Genomic DNA, 19549 nt, shown 5'->3' on the forward strand with positions numbered 1-19549 from the left:
CCTTCTATACCCTTTTTATTGAGATTTTTTTATCGTAAATGGATGTTGGATCTTGTCAAATGCTTTCTCTGTGTTTGTCGAGGTGATCATGTGGTTTTTATTCCTCATTTTGTTAATGTGGTGTATCACGTTGATTGATTTGCAGATGTTGACCTATCCCTGTGTCCTTGGTATAAATCCTACTTGATTATGGTGTATGATCTTTTTAATGTGTTGTTGTATTCAGTTTGCCAATATTTTGTTGAGTAAGCACAAGCAAGGAGGTTTTGTCTTGCTTTTTAAGTGGGAGAGACTTGAACATGTTTTAAATGCAGATGGGAAGGAGCCAGTAGAGAGGAGGCGGGTCTGTGATATGGGAGAGAGAGGGACTGATTGATGGGTGAGGTGCCTGAGTGGAGGGTTGGAATCCAAGGAGATTGGCCTTGGACAGGCTCTGGATGCCTCCTCTACTGGAACCGAATGGAGGGTGGGGAGGCTGGATGAGGGCAGGTAGTTCTTCAGGTCTGCTGGCTGACTTTTAGGGATTTTTTAATCTAATGGCTTCTATTTTTTCTGTGGAGTAGAGCAAGGCCAATTTTCTGGGAGCAAGGAGCAGAAGGGTGGAGGAAACAGTTGAGGATAGAGAAGGTTTTGAGGAGCAGATTGTGGCCAAGGCTACAGGGCTTTCTAGAAGGGCTTTCTGCTGATCTTTGCTGAAAAGTTACCTCAGAGAGGCCTTCCCTGACCCTTCCAACCCCTTGGCAACAGTAGCAGCCCTGCCCTTATCCTGCTGTATTTTTGTTTCTCAAGTTGTCACTACCTGAAATTATATTACTGGTGTATTTCATTCTTGATTATTTCCTTTTTCACCACCTGGAATGTAAGCTTGGGGAGAGCAGAGCTTGTCTCGTTCCCATGTGTCCCCAGGAACTAGCACCATGGCTGGCATTGAGAGTGGGTTCTCCACGCCCATTTGTTGAATGCCTGAATGAATCCCTGGGGGACCCAACTTGGGGCAGCAAAGCCACCTACACAGGGTAAGCACCAATGTCTGCAGCCTCCTGAACTCTTGGGCACTTCTTAGGCCCCTGCCCTCTTCTCTTCTTAAGTGTTTGGATGCTTCCCTCCAACCGGGTCATTGCTGAGGCTGAGTTCATCTTTGGTGCTGAAGACAGGGAAGGTTGAGGGGCAGAGCACACAATTTGGAACCAAAAGACTTGGACTCAAAAGTTGTATGACTTTGGGCCAGGCCCACTGTCAATCTTCAAAAGCAGAAACCAGTTTAAGAGGGAAAGCATTTATTTGGGATCGAAGAATTGCAATTCAAGGAGCACAGATTCAGGAAGAAACCCAAATAGTGTCCCAATTACAGGGTGGATGAGGAGGGTTTTTGTGGGTAAGGAAGAGGGTTATTAGATGAAAAGAAGAGGAAAAGAACAAGATCTTCTATAGGTGCTAATAAGCTGGGTTATTCTTTAGCAATACATGCCTGGTTACTGATTCTGTCTTTAGGAGAGAGTTTATAATCATCAGTCTTTGTGGTCAGGATGTCTGTTTTCCTGTTAGCTTTACAAACAGTTGTTTGGAAGATAATATTGATTTGGCCCAGTCCAAAGGTCTGGCCCAATTTAAACAGTCCAAAGGTTCAAGGAGTAAGACATGCAGGCATTTCCTCTGAAATGTCTGCTCCCACCCTATTTTAAAATGGCTCCACTTATGTCAACTTTTCACACCACCATCACTTCTCGGAGCCAATATGTGTGGCTAAGGGAGTCATGGTGACTCATTTTGATCTCACCCAAAGTCCGTTTACTCCTTCTATTGAGCCAGGGGTTCTATCTGTGTGTTGACTGTTCACACATGTTCACGTGTTCTCAAGTACGTTTGTAGTAGCACACTTGTCTCTGAAAAAGAGGCTGGAGGATGAAGCCACCTATTTGTCACTCTGTTGTGGGGGAAGTTACTTCTCTGCTCCTTGGGGCATTACACATTAGATCTCCTCCCTCCAGGATCCCCATGGCTCTCTGCTCAACCTCGTAGTTGGATCCCCAAAAAGTTTGTGTCAATTGAGTCCATTTTCTTCACTGATTTTTATGGTTATTTCTTTTCCTTTTTTTTCTTTTTGTGTGAGGAAGATCGGCCCTGAGCTAACATCTGCCAATCTTCCTCTTTTTGCTGAGGAAGACCGGCCTTGGGCTAACATCCATGCCCATCTTCCTCCACTTTATATGGGACGCCTGCCACAGCGTGGCCTGACAAGTGGTGTGTCAGTGCGCGCCCGGGATCTGAACCGGCGAACCCCGGGCTGCCGCAGCAGAGCGCGTGCACTTAACTGCTTGCACCACCAGGCTGGCCCCTATGGTTATTTCAGAGATGCTGCCTCTTCTCAGTTTTAGTTCGCTTTTCTTGGCGGGTGCTCTTAGCCCTTTAGTTTTGAATACACAGCTTTGCTGTCCTTGACACTGGCTAGGCCCCATGCATACCCCAAGTGCTGACCAATCTCGTGTGTGGGGGGCAGTGCCCACGGGTGGGGGAGACGACTGAGACCAGAGCCCCCAAGGGCACCTAAGGATGTCCATCCTGGAGGAGAGCAGACCTGGGTGGATATGGCCCCCACTCCCAATCCCTGCAGGACTTCCCTGGGCAGTGGGAGCCTGTGTGGCCCCAGAGACAGAGAGCAGACTCGTGGGGAAGTCCACAGGGAGGTGGCTTTCCGTTCAGTGACCAAGAAGTCTTTGGCAGAAAAGAGACAGTCCAAAGATGGCTGGGCTGTTTGAAAAGCAGTAAGTTTCCTGTCACCGGAGATGTTTGAGCTCTTGGGGCAGGATTCATTCACACAGGGTCAAGGTGCTGGGCCAGGCCACCCTGGGTACTGGGATTGGAGATCAGCATGATCTGCCTGGAGGGAGCCCCACCATGTTGGGGAAGAGGAAAGCCCTGCCGTTTCCCCTCCCTAACCGTCTGTTTTTATGAACTCCCATCCCGGGACAGTTCGAGCAGATTTATTTTTGTTCTCAAGCAGCCTCCCTGGGAGAACTGTGGCTGCAGCTGACTTGCTGAGCAGGTAGCTTGTTTCTTGAAGACTGGCCAACTGAGCTTCAGGGCAACTGGCTGCTGGCATGGGCAGGCTTGTCAACAGGGGAGGCAGCAAAAGAGCCTCAGTCAGGATCGCAGTCGGCCCGACTCAGGTGGGACAGTTCCCTGTGGTGTGTGGGCTGCACTGTTCCCACTTATAAAGATGGAATGTGGTTCCACTAGGCGATGTTGAAGTCTCTTTCAGATCTGATTCTCAGAGCAAGCTTACTTGGACTGTGGGGCAGCAGAGAAGAGGGTAGTGACTTATGCTTGCTCTTGCCAGTCCCTCCTGTTGTGTGTTCTTGGTGAGGTCAACAAGGAGTGCAACTGTGAGTGTGAGGGGTGTGGCTGGGTAGCTGGGCTCAGTTAATTACCTCCATGCCTGGCTCTTTCCCTACTTCTTTCCTCCTGGAGAAAAACAAGGTAGCCCACCCTCAGAGCCCTGTAGAGGTCCCAGTTCAGGGCATCTGAGGACGAGTATGAGACATCCAGTTGTGTAACCCAGAGGAGCTGGCTAGGCAGACATGCGTCCCCCAGGGAGGACGCCCCTGCCCTCTTGGGGCTAGTGGGGCCAGGTGTAGAGAGCTGTCCTCACTCCTGGAAGATTCTTGGGGCAATAAGGGCATAGGAGAAAGCTGGGCACAGGGAGGCAGGGGCCAGCTCAGGCTGTGAACATGGGGTCAGCATGTTCCTGTCAGGTCTCCTGTCCCAGGTGGGGATGCTGCAGAGAGGCACACTCATGGCTGATGAGGAGAGAAGTGGAGCTCAGATGAACCAGATCAGCCAAGGGCTCCTTCCAACCCTCAGATCCTGTGAGTCTGGATTCTCTGTGACTTAAGCCTCTCCCTGCCCCCCATCCAACAGGGCTCCCTGGACCTGGGAGGAATGGAGAGAAGGGGAGTAGCCATGGTGATCAGAAAGTTGGCATGGAAAATCCAAGAGGGTAGATGGAAAAATAAGAGAGACACTGGGGGAAGGGGGCATTTCCAGGGACACCAGCCAGGAAGGAGGCAGGAAAGGAGTCAGGGACACCAGAAGGTTCCCTCTCACCAGTGGATGGAGATGAGTTTCATCACTCTGTGCACTTTTTGACACTGTGTGCCCAAGGGCAGTGAAAACTCTTACAACCCCGTGGGTTGAACTCAGGATGCTGAGTTCAGAGGCAGTGAGGGAGGGATCCATGGGGACATTACACTGGGCTCTGCTAGGGCCTGGGTGGAGAGGAACCTCAGATCAGGCACATGGGTGGAGACCAAAGTAACCAGGCCCAAACTCCAGGGCCCTTGGGGGAAGTGGTTTGGTTCAGACAAGTATCCCTGGGGGCTACATTATCAGATGCTCTGTGTCCTTCTTCAAGGCTGTTTCCTGGAAGACACAACATCGATCAGTTGAGTGGCTAAGGACTATGAAAGGGAACCTTACAGGGAGGAAAAGAAGGGCCAGCACTTGTACAGACCTCAACATGAATGGCACACCTAGGATTGTGCAGTGCACAATTTATGCAACTGAACGTGCAGTGCTGACAGGCTTCAATGTGCAGAAGAGACTGTGGGGTTCTAAGCCAAGTCAGAGCACTACTAACCTACAAGCAATGGACAAGTAAGTTCACATCTCTGAACCTCAGTTTTCTCATCTGTCAAATGGGAGTAATCATCTGCTCTGCATTAGGTGCGTGAGGCAATCTGAGAATTCACTCACATAGTACCTGACATATAGTAGATACTCAATATGTATCTTTTCCTTTCCATTCCCTATGTGGAGAGAGAGAATGTGGAAATGATACCAGACCTCTTAATCTCAAGTTCGTGTGCCTGATGAACAGGAAGCCAATCACTCAGAGGTTGTTGCCTGCAGATGGAGAAAGGTTTATTGGAATTGGCCAAAATGAGAAGGCAGGAGGATAGGTTCTCTCAAATCTGCCTTAACAAGAGAAGAAAGCAGGGGTTTTTATAGAGCTAAGGAGCTTGGCAGGAGGAGTTTAAGAGAAACAAAGGAGTAATCCTAACTTGTGTTTCTTTCACTCCAGATAAGCCCTTGGGCAATCTGGCTTCTGGGCGTCAACAGCAGCTGGAGGCTGGTTATCTGGGGATGGTAACTTCCTTGAAGGCATTCTCTTTCTTCTGTAAAACAAGCTCATAAATCCTTGTGACCCTTGAGATACCCTCAGGTTAAACAAGAAAACAGTAAATTGACAAGATTAACTTCTTTCCATCTATGTCTGTGTTGGGAACAAGTTCGAAAGGTCTTACTGAATATTTGCAGTAATCCTCAGGTGCCCAGATTCAGAAACAGGTGGTGAATTGGGACATTAGGCAGAGCAGGCAGGCTAGGCCCTCCTGGAGAAACAAGTACAAATCTGCAATACTGTTTACCACACAGAAGTGCTGGTGGTGGTGACCACATGGACTGTGTCAAGGCCCTGTGCTGAGCTCCACGGTGACCTGTTGATGCCACTGATATGATCTGTGCACTTGGGACACTCACAGCCCAGAGGTGGAGGCAGGAGTCCTGGGTGTGAATCCCAGCTTCATTGCTAATGAACCATGTGAGAGAGCTTCCTTTCCTCATCTGTGAAATGGGAATTACGATAGTGCCTCTTTTATAGAATTTTCTGAGGATTAAATAAAAGAATTTGTGTAGCAGGATGAGCGCAGTGTCTGAACACATTAAATGCTCAACAAATGTTAATGTGCTTATTTGGGTGTGTTTGTGTTTTTAAAAAAATAACTTTACTGAGGTACAATTTACATACAATATAATGTGTACACTTAACAGTTTGATGAGTATTGAGAAATATATAAATCCATGTAACACCACCCCAATCAAGGGACAGAATATTTCTATCAATTTAGAAAGTCACCTTGTGCCCCTCTTTGCAATCCGTCTCAGTCTCCTCTTCCTCCACCAAAGGCAACCAGAAATCTAATTTTATCACTAGATCTGATTTCAATCATTGGAATATCACATAAGTAGAATCATACAGAGATAAATGTAATCACTTGTATCTGGCTCCTTTCGCTCAGCCTAATGTTTTTGAGAACCATCTACGTGCTTCTGTGTATCAGCAGTTCATTCCTTTTATTGTTGAGTAGCATTTTATTGTACGAACATACGACAATGTGTTTATCCATTCACTCAATGATAGACATTTGACTTGTGTCCACTTTTAGGCTAATATGAATAAAGCTGCTATAAATATTTATAAACAAGTCTTTTGTGGACATGTGTTTTCATTTCTCTTTTGTAAAAACCTAGGTCACATGTTAAGTGTACGCTTAACTGCCAAACTCTTTTCCAAAATGGTTGCATAATTTTACACCCGCATCAGCAGTGTATGTGAATCTCAGTTGCTCCACATCTTCATCTACACTTGGTCTTGGTTGATGTTTTATGTTTAGCCTCTCTAGAGGGTGGGTAGTGGTATCTCTTTGTGGTTTTAAGTTGCATTTCCAAGATGACTAAAGATATTGAGTATCTTTTCATGTTATTTTTGGTCATTTATACATCTTTTTTAGGAAGTGTCTGTTGTTTTAGTTTTAGCCTCTCCCTTTTTTTGGTATTGTTTGTCTCATTAGTGAGGAGTAAGAGTCACTTTTATATTCTAGATATAAGTCCTTTGTCAAATTCATTTATTACAAATATTTTCTCCTAGCTTGTGGCTTATCTTGTAATTTTCTCAACAACGTATTTTTATTTTTGCATTAGCACATTTGTATTTGAGTTACAAAACAAAGTCAGACTTTTTAAAATGAACTGTCTCATTTAATAATTTTTTTTTATGAGTAGGACTGACTCTGCCAATTAGGTTATATGGTGGGCTTTTTCCATAAATTAAATGAACTTAAATCAGCAGTTTAAAAGTTTTTTCCCCCCCTTTTGTTGATATATAATTAACACATAACATTGTGTAAGTTCAAGCGAATGTAAATGTTAATAGTATTAATTTTGTTTTGTTGTGGATGCAAGCAATTGTAACACCAAGTGGAATGTGGGTAAGGTACTAGCAGTGCTGGAGAGGCCCAGAGGAGGGAGAGATTTTGGTCATGGAGGACTGGAGAGGTTCCTGGAGAAGGGTGTTCAAGCTGGATGTGGAGGAATAGGCAGAATTTCACAGGCACCTTGGGTACAGGGTATACGAGGAGCAAGGAATGGTCTAAGCAAAGTCCCAGAGATGATGCCACACCCCAGGACGTCATCTTAGTCCTAACATTCACACTCACAAGGCTACCGCAGGCACAGTTAGCATCAGTCTAATCAGAGGATATGGGCAGCTTGCCAGCAAGGCAGCGTCAGGCATTCCTCACCACATCCACACAGGCATTGGCGATCCACGTCAGTGGGTGTGGGTCCATCTTGTCTTAGAATCCCCTGGCCCCACAGAATTCCAGTGTCTGCTAACAATCCCAGGGTTCCCACAGGGTCCACGCATATTATATGACTCACCACACTCAGGGAAGCCCAAAGCTTCCCGATTATAGTTCATCCATGGTTCTCCCCAGTTCAGAGGTTAGTTACCAGCCAGGGTTCATTTTTGCCATAGCCATGTTGCCTACTGTCAACTTAAAAATAAAATTTGCCTCTTATTTTATCCTTAAATATTTTATCCTCGAAAGGAGTTTATTCGGGAATAGACAAAAGAATTGTAATTTGGGATGTGCATGCTATGGCAAACTGTAAGCAAATCCAGAAAACAAAGGAGGGGAGCTGCTTTTATAGAGAAAAACGGGGAGTAGGGAGGTGCTGTTCTAAAGGAAAGTCCACTGGGGAAAAGTAACAGTTCAGGGTGGCAATGGCTTCTCATTGGCTGAGCTGCAGCATTTCTCATTGGCTGGGCTGTTGCCAGGTGGGGAGAGAAATCTTCCTTCAACAGTAAAGTAGTTTTGCTTCCGTCCAGGATGCAAATATCTGTCCCTTCCTGTTTGGTGTAAGTGACGATATAGAATATGGTGTGCAAGCTCCCCCTACAGGCCTTCCTGACTCCAATTTAATTAAGGTTTCTTTCATTAATTTCCACACCAGCAACATGGTGAACATTCTACGGTTATCAGGTTTCCTGTGAGACAGATTTGGAGAGTGTAACCCAAGGTCAGCTTCCCAGGTGACGGGGGACATGGTTTGGGTAATCCTTTGCCCACGGGTGGAAGTATCTCAGGGCGTGTTCCGAGCCCATTCTCTAGTGCAATTTGGGGGATTTGGGATAGGATGTGGCAGGAGATGCAGGGAGGAGGCTGGAAGGAAGATGTTGGGGAAAGGGAGGCTTGAAGGGGAGAGAACTACTCGTTGAAGGCTTAGTTTGTGCAGGATGCAGCGCTAGGTGCTCTCATGCAATGTGAGTTAAGGGTCTTGAATGCCACATGACCTCAACTAGACACACGTGCTGCGTGATTTCGTTAATGTCAAAGCAATCCTATAAGCTAAGTGTTATCCCATTTTACAGGTGAGGAGAGTAAGATTCAGAGAGCCGAAAGAACTTGCCTGAGTTCACACATATAAAAAGTAGGGGAAATCAATATTCAAACCCAGGTCTGTCAAGCCCCAAAGACTGCGGGCCACGGACTCAACTTTCCTTGGTTCCCATCCCAGCTCCCTTACAAGCTGTGTGGTCCTTGGCAAGCAACCTCTGATCTCTATACCTCAGGCTCCTCTTCCCTAAACCTGGACTTCACAGAGCTGTTGTGAGGATTTGATGAGGTCAAGATGTCAGGTGCTTAGACGAAGGCCTGGCACACAGCAAGTGCTTCATAAAGATGAGCTACACCTCCTCACAAACTATGGAGCTCAGACTTTATTCTGAGGCCCATGGGCAGGCCACTGAGGGGTTTTAACTGTGTCTCTGAGAGATTCCCTCAAAATAGGGAAAAATGGACAAACACATAATGGTACATTCCTGGGGTGGAATACTATGCAATTGTTAAAAGTATTGAGGGACAGTTAAGTGCGCTAGTTTGAGAAGAAGGACAAGATATGTTACATGAAAAAGAGAAGGTTTTGGAAAAGTATCTACTGCAAACTCGATTTACATAAAATGCCTCTGGGTGAGTACATGTGCTAGAAAACTCACAAAGAGCACACACCACCCTCTGGGTGATCCCTCCAACCTCATCTCAGGCCACTGCCCCACCAAGTGGTAGCTCCTGGAAGACACCATGCTCTTTCGCACCCCAGAGCCTCGGTGCTTGCTGTTCCCTAACCAGGAATGGTTCCCCCTTACTCTTCACCCAGCCAGCTCCTCGTCATCCTTCGGGTTTCAGCTGAAATGTCATCTCCAGCAGGAGGCCATCCTGGATCATGTGATCTCAGCAGGTCTCCCTGTTGGTCTGTCTCGTAGCACAGTGTTCATTTCCTTCTTAGCACTTCCTACTGTCTGTAATCATTTTACTTAATCATTTACTTGCGTATTATCAGTCTTTCCCATAGAATGAAAGGGCAGGACCATGTCTGCCTCATTCCCCTGAGACATTGAGACAGTGCCCTGCACATAGTAGGTCCTCAATAAAAATGTGTCGAATGACTCAACAGGGCTGGAATCGAGGTGACTTGTGTATTGTACAACAAGCTGGTATTACCTTTCTAGTGAAAAAGCTTCAATGCTGAAAAGAAAACTCTTTCTGGCTGCAGTGTAGACAGAGGGTTGGTGGCAGGCACCAGATGGAAGCAGGATGGCCAGTTTGGGGTTGATGAGCTAAGCCAGGTGCAATAAGAGGGTGGCTTGGACTTAAAGCAGTGACTCTGGGCTGGATAGGTGATTGAACTCAGCGATGTATAGGACTGGGTGACAGGCTGGGAGGGGAGTGAAGGAGGAGGGAGGGATGCTGGGGGCCTGCCTGGGCAGCCTCCCCTCTTCCCTGCCCAAGGTCTTGGGACCGGGCTGGTGACACTGGGTTCCTGAGTGGCCTGGTCTGCTGCTGTCCTTTCAGATCCAGCAGACGGGGAGCCTGGACAAGGTGGTGTCCTGGGCCCACCAGTTCCCGTATGACCACCCACTTTGGCTGGGATAGTTCCTTGGCTTCCTGAACATCTATGAGCCTGGCTATGCGAAAGCTGTGTTCAGCCGAGGGGGTGAGTGCTCCTGGGAGAGGGCAGGCCTTCCTGAGACCAAAGGGCGCAGGGCACCATGTGGGGAGGAGTTCTGGGCCTGCCCCCCTAAGTCTGGACAGCTGAGGTCCCCATCCTATTTATCAGCAAGCCTCCTCTGGGATCCCCCAGTGTCACCTGGCCTGATTTTCTCTTCGTCCTGCAGATCCTAAGGCCCCTGATGTGTATGACTTCTTGCTCCAGTGGATTGGTGAGTGGGCACCTGCCTTCCCATCCCAGACCTTTGGTGTTGGGTGACCAGGATCCTTCCCTGTCTTGTCCCTCCCTGCCCTGTCCCCACTCAGTCAGTTATCCCATCAACTGGACCACCTGCCCCCCGCCCAGTGCCCCTTGGAAGCTCAGCTGCTCAGTGGGAGGACAAGAGAGGAGGCAGGGGAGCTCTCGGCTGGTGGGGGAAGGGGACCCAGTTATCTTCTCCTTCCAGGTGTTTCCTCTTCCCTGGACAGGCAGGGCAAGTGTTCTGAAAATGTGTGAGTGTGCAGAGCAGCTTCCTGCAGGAGGTGGCACTGGAATTGATCCTAGGAGATTTTATGGGTTTTGCTGGCCATGGCAGGGCCTGAGGAAAGGTAGGTGGTAGGACCAAGGCAGGCGTCACAGAGGCTGTGAGACTGTGGGTGGCTGGAAGGCAGAGCTGGGTTGGGATATGAGGCTGGGCAGGGAGGACTTAGGTGGGGTTGGATGGGGTGCAGTGTGTTTGGCCCCTGGCTGCCAGGGGTGGGGCAGGTTTCTGTGGAATGACTGGCCTTTCTCTCATCCTTTCCCCAGGGAAAGGCCTGCTGGTCCTCAAGGGGCCCAAGTGGTTCCAGCATGGCAAGCTGCTCACGCCTGGCTTCCATTACAACGTGCTGAAGCCCTACGTGGTTGTGATCGCTGACTCCACGTGCGCCATGCTGGTGAGCAGCCCTGCGAGGCTCCTGGAGGCTGTGGCTGCAGGCCAGACCCTCCCCACCCCCAGTTTTCCTTGGAGGAGGGCAGTGAGGAGAATCGCTGAGGCCCGAGGCCCCATTCTGCCTGCAAGAGCAGGGCTGAGCCTTCTGCGCCTGACACCTGCTGCCTGCTGGTGCTGACCGGGTGCTGAAGATTGGAGGGGCCAGACAGCCCTGGCCCTTGTCTCCACCAGGAGACCCAGCCCTCCCTCACAGACCAAAGGGCCTCTGTGGGGCCTCAATAAGGCTCCTTCTGTAGCAGAGTTGAGGGCTGCCTGCATTTGAGGCTGTTAGGAATCCTTTCACATCTAAAAAGTGTCTCCTCCTCATTCTCAGCCCACCTCAACTGCCTAAAACACCGCCATTGGCAACTCATTTTTAAAAGAGATGCCGAGGGGTCCGGGGTCGGGCTCAGGGTCTCAGGGCTGATAATCCCCAGAGCTTACCCAGGCTAGTATCTTCCCTTGCAGGAAACTCCTCCCCAGCATGACTGCAAGGCATGACTTACACACAGACTATGCTGGGGAGCTCACCACCCCTCGGGTCTCCTCTTCCCTTATGTGTAGGCTGCCCTGGCTGGGAGAGAGTGTCTGTGTGCGCTGTGCAGGGCCTGCCTTTTGGTCCTGCCCTCTGGGCCTGAAGCCCTTACCCGCCCCCAACCCCCACACTCCAGCAGGATGGAGGCCAGGCCAAGGACTGGGGGTACATGGGGGGAGGACAGGCTGTGGGTTCTGGAGGACAGGGGTGGGGCACCCAGTGCGGCTGGCCCCCCACGTTACCTTCCATCTCTGGGCTCTAGGACAAGTGGGAGGAGAAGGCTCGGGAGGATAAGAGCTTTGACATCTTCTGCGACGTGGGCCACATGGCGCTGGACACGCTCATGAAGTGCACCTTCGGCAAAGCAGACGGTGGCCTGAGTCACAGGTCAGGGGGCGCTCGGGCTGACCACACTCTCTACCCCAGCCAGCCCAGAGGGGAGACTTGGCAGGACTCCTGGGTCCTGGGCTGAGAGGAGATAGGTCCTGCCCTAGGGAGCTGCAGCTCAGGGGGAGCCGGGCCCTGCCCACAGCGGGAGACAGATGCTGGCTTTAGCGGGGAGGCTTAGGGACAGGGAGAGGAAGGGCGGAAGGCGCGGCGGTCGGGGTGGACTCTGGAGTGCAGCTGCTCGGGCTCTGCTGGAGGTCGGTGTCAGCCCTCCGCCCCCGTCTCCACTGTGCAGGGACAGTAGCTACTACCAGGCGGTCAGTGAGCTCACTCTGCTGACGCAGCAGTGCCTGGAGTCCTTCCAGTACCACAACGACTTCATCTGCTGGCTCACCCCCCACGGCCGCCGCTTCCTGCGGGCCTGCCAGGTGGCCCACGACCACACAGGTGGGTCTTTGCCCAGGGCCCACCCACAGGCAGCCCAGCTTCTGGTCCAGCTCCTCCCGGCCCCTCTGGGGTCCTTCCCACTGCAGGAGCTCGGTTCCCGTAGGGCAGAGGATGGGTCCCCAGGCAGTGACACCCTGTGCTCTGGCTCAGACCAGGTCATCAGGGAACGGAAGACAGCCCTGCAGGACGAGAAAAAGCGGGAGAAGATCCGGAACCGCAGGCACCTGGACTTCCTGGACATTCTCCTGGGGGCTCGGGTGAGCGCACGCCCACCTGGGAACTGGCGCCACGGGGTCTGCAGACCATCTTCCCAGGACAGGGCTCACTGGACAGCAGCGGGGCTGTTCACCATTGTCCTCCTCTTTGCCCAGCAAACATGGCCTGTTCCTTGTCCCATGACACATATCAGCACAGGCTCAGAGGTGGGAAGGTGCCGGGTGTGGCTGGCCGTGGCGCTGGGGAGAGATGTCCTAGCAGGGAGGTTGGGTCACATGCGCAAAGGCCTGACGACCACCTCTAGACTTCTAAGACTGGGAAGAATCTCAGCACCCCAGAATCTTAGGGTCTTAGAGTTTTTGCATTCATTTACTCATTCACTCACTCATTCATTCATTCAGTTGATCCTTTATTCATTCATCCACAAACTCACTGAGCCCTACCCTGTGTCAATTCCTGTGCTAGGGATGCAGAAGATGAGAAAGACTTGGCCCTGCCCTCCAGATGCTTACAGTCTAGTGGAGGAGACAGGAGTTGGACGTTGACAGGGATCTCTTCCTCTACCTGGTGGCATTCTCTGTGTCAAGTGAGCAGAACTGATAGTCAGGGCTGGGTAAGGTCACAGGTCACTTGGCCAGAGGGATCAGGGAAGGCTTCCTGGAATAGGAGGCATCCAAGCTGGGCTTTAGAGAACAGAAAAGAATCTGGGGGAAGGTTCTAACCCCTAGTCTGAAAAGGAACTGTCCCTCCCTCCCTCGGGCCTTCATGTGACAACTACTGTTATGGGTTCCTCTTGGTACCCACCTCAAATGCCTTGGGCCGTCTCGTTGTGCCTCCGCTGACCCAGGATGAATATGGGATCAAGCTGTCAGACGCAGACCTCTGGGCTGAGGTGGACACGTTAATGTTTGAAGGCCATGACACCACCACCAGTGGCATCTCCTGGTTTCTCTACTGCGTGGCCCTGTACCCTGAGCACCAGCAGTGTTGTCGGGAGGAGGTACACGAGATCTTCGAGAACTGAGACTCCTTCCAGTGGAGAGTGAGGCTGCAGTCTGTCCTGCTCAGCCCCAGGGAAGGCCTGTGCCCATGCTGTCTGCTGTCATCCTTGGATGACACAAGGCCACCCTGGAAACCAGGTGAGGGTGGTGGCAGCTCTCCTGTTCCCTCCACTGAATGGCTTTTTTTTGGGGAGCTGTGCATGGACGCACCCCTGAGCCCATTCTCCCACAATGGAGCCTTTTCAGGTGTGAGTCATGAGAGAAGGTTGTCGACAGGAGGCTGATGTCCTGTGTGTTGACTCCGTCAGATGGCAGAACCTGACTGCCCTTCTGGGTTCCTGGATAGAGCAGGGAGCTCTGGGAGAGAAACAGAGCTGGGAAAGCCAGGGGAATTGATCCCTCCACCTGCCTCCACAGGTGGCCTGCAGCCTCCAGACTCCTCGGGGGAAGGAGAAAAGTCTGTTTCGAAATTCCATCACTGAAAATCTTTCGATTGTTCTCTGGGATTGAACTCATCAACACGAGACCAATTGGACCTGACCTCTCTCTGCAGCATGATCTCTGGGAATCTCCCACAGGCTCCGCTCCCACCTCTGCCCTCACATCCCTCTCTCCCTGCCTCCTCCCCACAGGCCTTCACATCCCCTCTCTCTCTGTGCTCCACGAGGCCGGCACACAGCAGGGACATGGAATATGCTCAGTCGATGGGAGAAACTTCGGATTCACTTAGGGACACTGACCTGTAATCCAGGGTCTAAGATTTGGAGGACAAGTCTTCACTACCCATTTATTGGTCAGATGTTGGAAGCCTCCCAAGTGTGTCCAGCCATGTGTCAGGAGGTGTTGGGGGTGTGGGTGGGGAGAGGAGGAGGAGGAGCCAAGTTGCTGCCCCTGGGGAGTTTTTAGAGACAAATTCACATAACCAACAAGCTAGAGAAAACCACAGAATAGGGTAAGATTGAGTGGCCCCATGTTGAGGGCAGAGGAATCAGAAGGCGTGGGGCTCGAGTTGGCTTTCTAAGGAGGGGTGAAACTCGGATAGGCAGAGGGAGAGAGAGCTGGGCCCTCCAGGTTGGGTAACAGTGTGAACACAGCCTGAGGCAGGGAGTTCAAGTATTTATTTATTTTCACTTCATTCCATCTAGAACTTGAAGCAACTTAAAGAGCATTTATTTTTAATAAAATAGTAAAACACAAATGAAAAATGAGGACCAGGGGAAAAAACCTTAGGGTTTGAGGCTCTCTAATAAGGTCTTGCACAGAGTTATAGTTTTACGACATTTGATTCTGAGCTTCCTGGTGGCAAAAGGGAAAAGAAAAACATATACATATTTATGTATATATATGTTTATATATATTTATATTTATTATATATTTATTTATATATTTAAATATATTTATATTTATTATATTTATTCATATATATTTTGACATATATTATTTTATATATGACTCTCTCTCTCTGTATGTAGGTTTTTGTTTTTACCTGAGCTTGTCATTGTTCACGCATTTATTACTTCATTTGACCAGTGTGTATCAGCCCTGTTCCAGCTCCACAGGGGAAACAAAATAGAACCTAGAGAACTGTCCCCGTGGGGCTCCTGTGGGGCCCTGGGAGACATGGGAGTGACCTTGTTTGGATGCCTGGGTGCGCATACACCTCTAGGGTCCCGTGCTTTCCCTTCCTAGCAGTGAAGATGAGGGAGGGATGGAGAGGAGTGGAGCCAGAACCCCTGGGCCTGAGTGGCCACGCCATGTCCAGTCTGGCCTGGACACTTGGAGCGCTTGTGTCCCTCTGACTCTCGGGTGTGTGATGGAGGTGAAGGGGATGGTGGGGCTGGGGCCTGCCTTCCCGTGGGAGCCTGTGGCTCCGCAGACCCAGGAAGTCCTGGCTGTGTTGCTGGCAGGGATGATCTGGGCAAGATGACCTACCTGACCATGTGCATCAAGGAGAGCTTCCGCCTCTACCCGCCCGTGCCCCAGGTGTTCCGCCAGCTCAGCAAGCCTGTCAGCTCTGTGGATGGCCGCTCTTTGCCCGCAGGTGCATGGGGTGGATTTGGGGATGCTTCTCTGATACTCTCTGTGTCTTTAGCCAAATCTCTGCCCCAGTGGGGAAGAGCTCAGGCTTTGTGTTTGGCTGGTCCCAATCCTGGCTGCACAACGTATGGGTAAATCCCTCTACCGCTAAGCCTCTGTTTCGTCTTCTGTAAAATGGGAATGAGAAGAGTACCTGCTTCACAACATTGTTGACAGGATTAAAGAGACAATACTCATCAGGGCTGTCATGTACCACCATGCGGGCTGTGCCCTGAACAACTTCAGGAGGCATCATTCACATAGACTATGATGCTGTGCAGTGTACAACCTGTACAACCATGTGTGGTGGCTTTGTAAAGAGTGTTTAACTCTGTATCTGGCACATAGTAAGCACCCAATGAGTGGTAGCTGTTACTATTCATAGCATAATCTTATGAATAATATCTTCCCTTGAGAGTCAGTTGATGGAAAGCAGAAAGTGAATAACAGTCCTTGCCAGTCCCACCTCGTGGTGGAGTGGGTTCAGTCCCCCTTCTTTTCCTTTCCACAGCCGTCCATGCCAGGTGCTGTGTCCAGTGCTGGGGCTGCAGGAAGCAGGTGTGATGAGGATCAAAAGCCCTTTGATGTGTTGAGGGTGGTCATGCAGTCTCCGTCACTGGCAGTGCTCAGGCAGGGCTGGTGCCCAGTTAGGGGACACTAGGGGATGCTGGTCCTCTGAGGAGGTGGGCCTGGCTGTCCCAAGACCACCTGGTCACCAGACCTCTGCTCTGCCCACAGGCAACCTGATCTCTCTGCACATCTATGCCCTCCATAGGAACAGCACAGTGTGGCCTGACCCTGAGGTACCCCATCCTTGGGCCAGGGGTCAGATGGGGTGGGAGGCTGTGTGTGTCCCCCTCCCCCAGGACCTGGCAGGTATTGAAGCAAGGCCTGTCCCCTCAGGTCTTTGACCTCCTGCGCTTTTCCCTTGAGAATGTGGCCAGACGCCACCCCTATGCCTTCATACCCTTCTCCGCTGGACCCAGGTAAGGAGAGGCCCAACATCCCTAGGCCCTAAGGTCTGGGCAGGTGAGGATGGAAGGTGTTGTGGGGGGGCACCATTTTGGGGCACTCTGTGATGAGGAGACCATGCTGGGTTTGTGGTGATCCTAAGGCAGGGTACGTTCCATATTCATGTCCTTGGCAGGTGGTGGGGTGGGTGAGTCCTTCCAAGAGGGACCCCTGAGCCAGAACCCCCATTGTGAATCTACCTGGTCTGGGACCCTCACCACACTCCCAGGATCTGGTTCCTAAGCCCAGGTCAATCAATCGATCAGCCAATTGTTCACCCCAAAATAATTATTGGTTTTGTTGGCCACTGAGGTCACTGGGTTCCTCACTCTGTACACCCCACAGCCTGATGCCATTTTGTGCTGTCATCACAGGAACTGCATCGGGCAGCAGTTTGCCATGAATGAGATGAAAGTGGTCACGGCCCTCTGCTTGCTCCGCTTTGAGTTCGCCCTGGACCCCTGCCGACCATCCATCGCGATGCCCCAGCTGGTCCTGCGCTCCGGGAATGGCATCCACTTCCACCTGAAGCCGCTGGGCTCAGGCTCTGGGAAGTAGCTCTGCCGAGAGTAGGGCCCAGACAGCCCAGGCCGTGGCCTGACCCTGGGCACCGCCCTCCCCAGGCTGGATTGTGCAGTAGCTGTGGCTCCCTGCCCTCCGGAGGCTTGTCGATTAGAGGGGGAGTCGGCACGGGCATGGACAATCACCTCGAGGGCAGGGCCATGTGTGTCTATACATGCCTATCATGCATGTATTCTAGAGCTCACTCACTCCTTCCACAAACATATGGTGAGCACCTGCTTCCTGCTGGAATCTTCACTTATCTCCCATAATTGGCAGTCTTGCTAAAATGTAGCAGAAACTTACATCCAGCCTGAGTGACACGGTGAACACAATGGAAGCTGTGCCTGGGGATTCATGGTTGTGAGCAGGCACTCACCCATTCCACGTGACAGAGGGATGGCTTTCGGGGCTGTGCCTTCACTGAGAGGTGTTTCTTTGTTTCACTTTTGTGTGTGTGTTTGGAGTATAACAGGAATAAGGAAAAATTGCCTAAACCAGAAATGTCAAGAACAATGAATTTCTAAAGCAAACTCCCAAGTAACCACTGCCAAGGTCAAGGAATATGGAATATGGTTCCACGGGTGCATCTTCTGCCCCTCCTGAGTAGGTTTCTGCGGCACTCCTGCCATCGTCAGCGTCTGTGTCACAGTCACCTGGTGCTCTGAGCACTGGGACTTTGGCTGGGAAGTTGGCAGAGTGGCATTTGAGGGGGCTTCCTGGAAGAGAGGTTGCTTGAGTCAGGCCTTGAGGTAGAGTGAGGCACTAAGGTGCAAAGGAGGACTTTTGGGGAGCACTCAGATGGGGCCACATGCTGAATCGAGATCCCTCCCCAGGAGTCCCTGCAGCAGCTGCCTGATGGCTGGGGGCACACACACCTCTCGGGTTCAGGTCTAAGGCCATTAGTGGACTCCAATCCAGGAATGAGACAGCTGTGGAAGGGAGGGCACTGGAGCCTGGGGGAGGGACGGGAGAGGGGAATTCTAGCCCTGGGACTTGGAGGTGTCTCCGTGTTACCCTGGAGACATCCTTCTTGCTATAGATGCTTCCTCCCTCAGAAGAAGGCCACAGCCCTGGAAGGTTGGCCAGGGGCCACCTGCTCACTCCTGCCAAGACCCAGACCCCCTTGGCCACCTCAGCCTGGGATGCAGAGGCCCCCACCAGGGTGTCCCTCGTGCCACCAACTTCCGCCTCTGCCCTGGCCCTGGACAGACCTTTCTCTGCACCAGTGAAGATATAGTTTCAAAAGCTATGACCTGGGAGCTGAGCCCAGAGGTCATAACCACCTCTGGCCCATGGGTGGCGCCCGAGTCTAAGACGTGTCTACTTCCCTTATCTCTGGATTGTCAGGAGGCCTGTGAGTCAGGACTGGAGGGGCCGTTATCCCACTTCAACATTAAGGGAAGGAAGCTGCCAAGATGCTCATCAGGGAGGAGCTTGAGCTGAGGCCTTCTGACTCTGGCCTCTTTTGACCAAGACTTCATAGGGAGCGTTGACTCTCTCTCTGGGGGCAGGAGTCAGTGGGAAATAGAGCTGAGAGCTCCAGATACTGAGGGAAGGTGGGGATCCCTGTGGGAGGGGAGGACAGAGGCTGGGGATAGGCGAGTACTTACTCCTCCCAGCTCTGCAAACACGGCCTGCTGCCTCCAATGATCCCAGGCATTTTCGTGCATGTGTGTGAGGGCAGAGTGTGCTGTGTGAGGGACACATGTAGCTATGGCTGCACAGGAGTGTCTCTGTGTGTGTCACGGGGGTGTGCATATGCGGGTGAACTCAGCCTGGGGTTCCCCATTGCCTGGAGCCAGCAGGGTCATTTCTTGGTCACTCTCTTCACCCCCTGTGGAATCCTGTGGTTAGAGCACGTGTCCATGGCCTGCCACCTAGAATTCCAAGTTCTGATTGTCTTGTGCTCTTTGAGGGTGGTCAGGCAAACCCTTGTGCACCACGTGATTCCAGGGCACCTGCCAAACTTCCTGTCCAGGATGCTCCCAGGTGAATCTCATGCCCCAACCCCAGGACACTCCCAGCTGACTCTCATACCCCAACCCCTGGCCAAGCACCGAGTGTCCACCCTGCCCCTTCTCAGAGCAGGGCTGAATTATCCCAGTGACCAAGAGGACAGGGGATGGGGAGGAAGGTCCTGGCTGCAGGCACTGGCTGGGGGAGAAGCCCCAGGGAGGCAGAGCGTGGCATCACACCATAGGCAGAAGGCTGCAGGGAGGTCTGTCTATGGCATCC

General features: G+C 51.3%; 1 protein-coding gene across 1 annotated transcript; it reads left to right on the forward strand.

The window, feature by feature from the left end:
* The first annotated feature begins 11021 nt into the window (after window positions 1-11021).
* LOC101401351 (cytochrome P450 4B1-like) lies at window positions 11022-17308 on the forward strand. Its single transcript, XM_087445990.1, is given in 9 exon segments — window positions 11022-11042; window positions 11875-11999; window positions 12295-12446; window positions 12597-12703; window positions 13510-13715; window positions 15571-15704; window positions 16478-16542; window positions 16643-16725; window positions 17125-17308. Coding segments are annotated over 9 exon segments (1062 nt in total). The 5' UTR covers window positions 11022-11036.
* Window positions 17309-19549: the final 2241 nt, after the last annotated feature.

This window comes from Ceratotherium simum, chromosome 22, assembly GCF_057802395.1.
Source record: "Ceratotherium simum simum isolate JZ-2026a chromosome 22, ASM5780239v1, whole genome shotgun sequence".
NCBI classification, from domain to species: domain Eukaryota; kingdom Metazoa; phylum Chordata; class Mammalia; order Perissodactyla; family Rhinocerotidae; genus Ceratotherium; species Ceratotherium simum.